Raw genomic sequence first — 1,589 nt, 5'->3', positions numbered from 1 at the left:
CCCCCCCGGCCCCCCATCCCCATGGCCCTGACCCGGTCGCTCCTGCAGCAGGAGAGCGGGGCCGTGCCCCCCGCCGAGCCCCCCACCCTCAGCGACAAGGAGCTGGACGACATGGAGACGCTGGAGCTGGATGAGGAGGAGGAGCTGGACGTCTCCTTCGGCCCCACCACCGGGCTGTACCCACAGCGCCCACGGGGCAGCTGCGCCCGGGTGAGACCCCCCTGCCCCCCCTCTCGGGGTCTGGGGACTTTGGGGATGCCGGGGCTGTCCTGGGATGTCACACGGAGTCCTGGGATGTGGCACAGGGCAGGGAAGGGGCACAGGGTCCTGGGATGTGACACAGAATCCCAGAATGTGACACAGGGTCCCAGGACGTGGTACAAGGTCTCCCAGCCCCAAACACTCCCGTGGGGGTGGGATATGGAGCCCACCCCCGCAGTGCCACCCCCCTACCTCATCCCCTCCCCTCCTGTCAGGACCCCATGCCCTGTTCCCGCAGTGGGGTGAGGGGTCCAGCCTCTGTGTCCCCCTTGCTGGGTGCCAACCCCCCTGTCCCCCGCAGAGCCCCAGCCTGCTCAGCCCCCCCGCCGGATACATCCCCATGAACCAGCCCGGCCTCGGCAGCACCCGCCTGGTACCGGGGGGTCGGGGGGTGAGGGGCCAAGGGGGGGCTCAGGGGGTTGGCCAGGCTAAAGGGGGACCATGGGGTGCCAGAGCAGGGCATGCAAGGGGGTGACAATGGGAGGGGAAGCCGTGGCTGTGGGGTGGCAGGGAGGGGGAGTTTGGGTCCCCCCACTCAGCCCCATGTCCCCCGGGTTGCGGGGGGTGGTCAGATCCAGGGGGGTCCCCCCTCACCCCTGTGTCCCACAGGGCAGGGGGAGATGTCAGATCCAGAGGGGTCCCCCCTCTCACCCCCGTGTCCCCAGGGCGGGGGGTCCCGGGGCAGTGGTGGGTTGGGGTCCGCAGGGCCCCCCCTCACCCCCGTGTCCCCCAGGGCGGGGGGTCGCGGCCGCTGCGGCGCAGCCGTCAGGAGTCCCTGGGCCGGACGGTGTCGGAGTCGTCGGAGGGTCGCGGCACCGCCTCGGAGCTGGACCTGGGCGAGGGCGGGTCCCTGTCCGGGAGCCTCTGTCGCAGCCTCCGCTCGCGGGGGGACAGCGCGTACCTGTCCCAGCGGGAGAGCTTCCCCCCCCCGCCCCCCAGCTCCGAGGGCAGTGAGGAGGATCCCAACGGATACGTGACCCCCAACTGCGCCCAGCGGGGTGAGGGGCGCGGCCCTGGCGGTGTCCTTAGGGGTGGGGGGCCCGTCCTTTGCAGAGGGGGTCCCATCCCACTGGGGCAGGTCTGGGGGCTCCCCCATCATGGGGGGTAGGGAGCCCATCCCTGGGGAGGGTTCCATCCCTGCAGGGGTTGGGATTCAGGGGCTGGGGAGCTCCTGTGGCTGGGGGGAGGGGGCAACCCATCCCCAAAGATCGAGGGGGTCTGTCCCCAATATTGGGGGTGGAGGGACCCATCCCTGCACGGTGGGGGTGAGGGTTGTGGGGTGGGATGAGCCCAGATGAGACCCCCCCCCAAACCTAGGGGAACAATTC

General features: G+C 71.2%; 1 protein-coding gene across 1 annotated transcript in view; it reads left to right on the top strand.

Annotated features, from left to right (window-relative positions):
- Positions 1 to 1,589, top strand: part of ERBB3 (erb-b2 receptor tyrosine kinase 3) — a 13,045-nt gene that overhangs the window by 8,833 nt on the left and 2,623 nt on the right. Inside the window, exons 25-27 of the mRNA XM_027669296.1 lie at positions 52 to 210; positions 563 to 634; positions 995 to 1,259. Coding sequence (XP_027525097.1) covers positions 52 to 210; positions 563 to 634; positions 995 to 1,259 — 496 coding nt within the window. The remainder of the gene's footprint in view (positions 1 to 51; positions 211 to 562; positions 635 to 994; positions 1,260 to 1,589) is intronic.

Source organism: Corapipo altera, unplaced genomic scaffold (assembly GCF_003945725.1).
Source record: "Corapipo altera isolate COAL_440 unplaced genomic scaffold, ASM394572v1 223, whole genome shotgun sequence".
In the NCBI taxonomy this organism is placed as follows: domain Eukaryota; kingdom Metazoa; phylum Chordata; class Aves; order Passeriformes; family Pipridae; genus Corapipo; species Corapipo altera.
The sequence above is the reverse complement of the archived record's forward strand: the minus strand, read 5'-3'. Positions and strand labels throughout refer to the sequence as shown.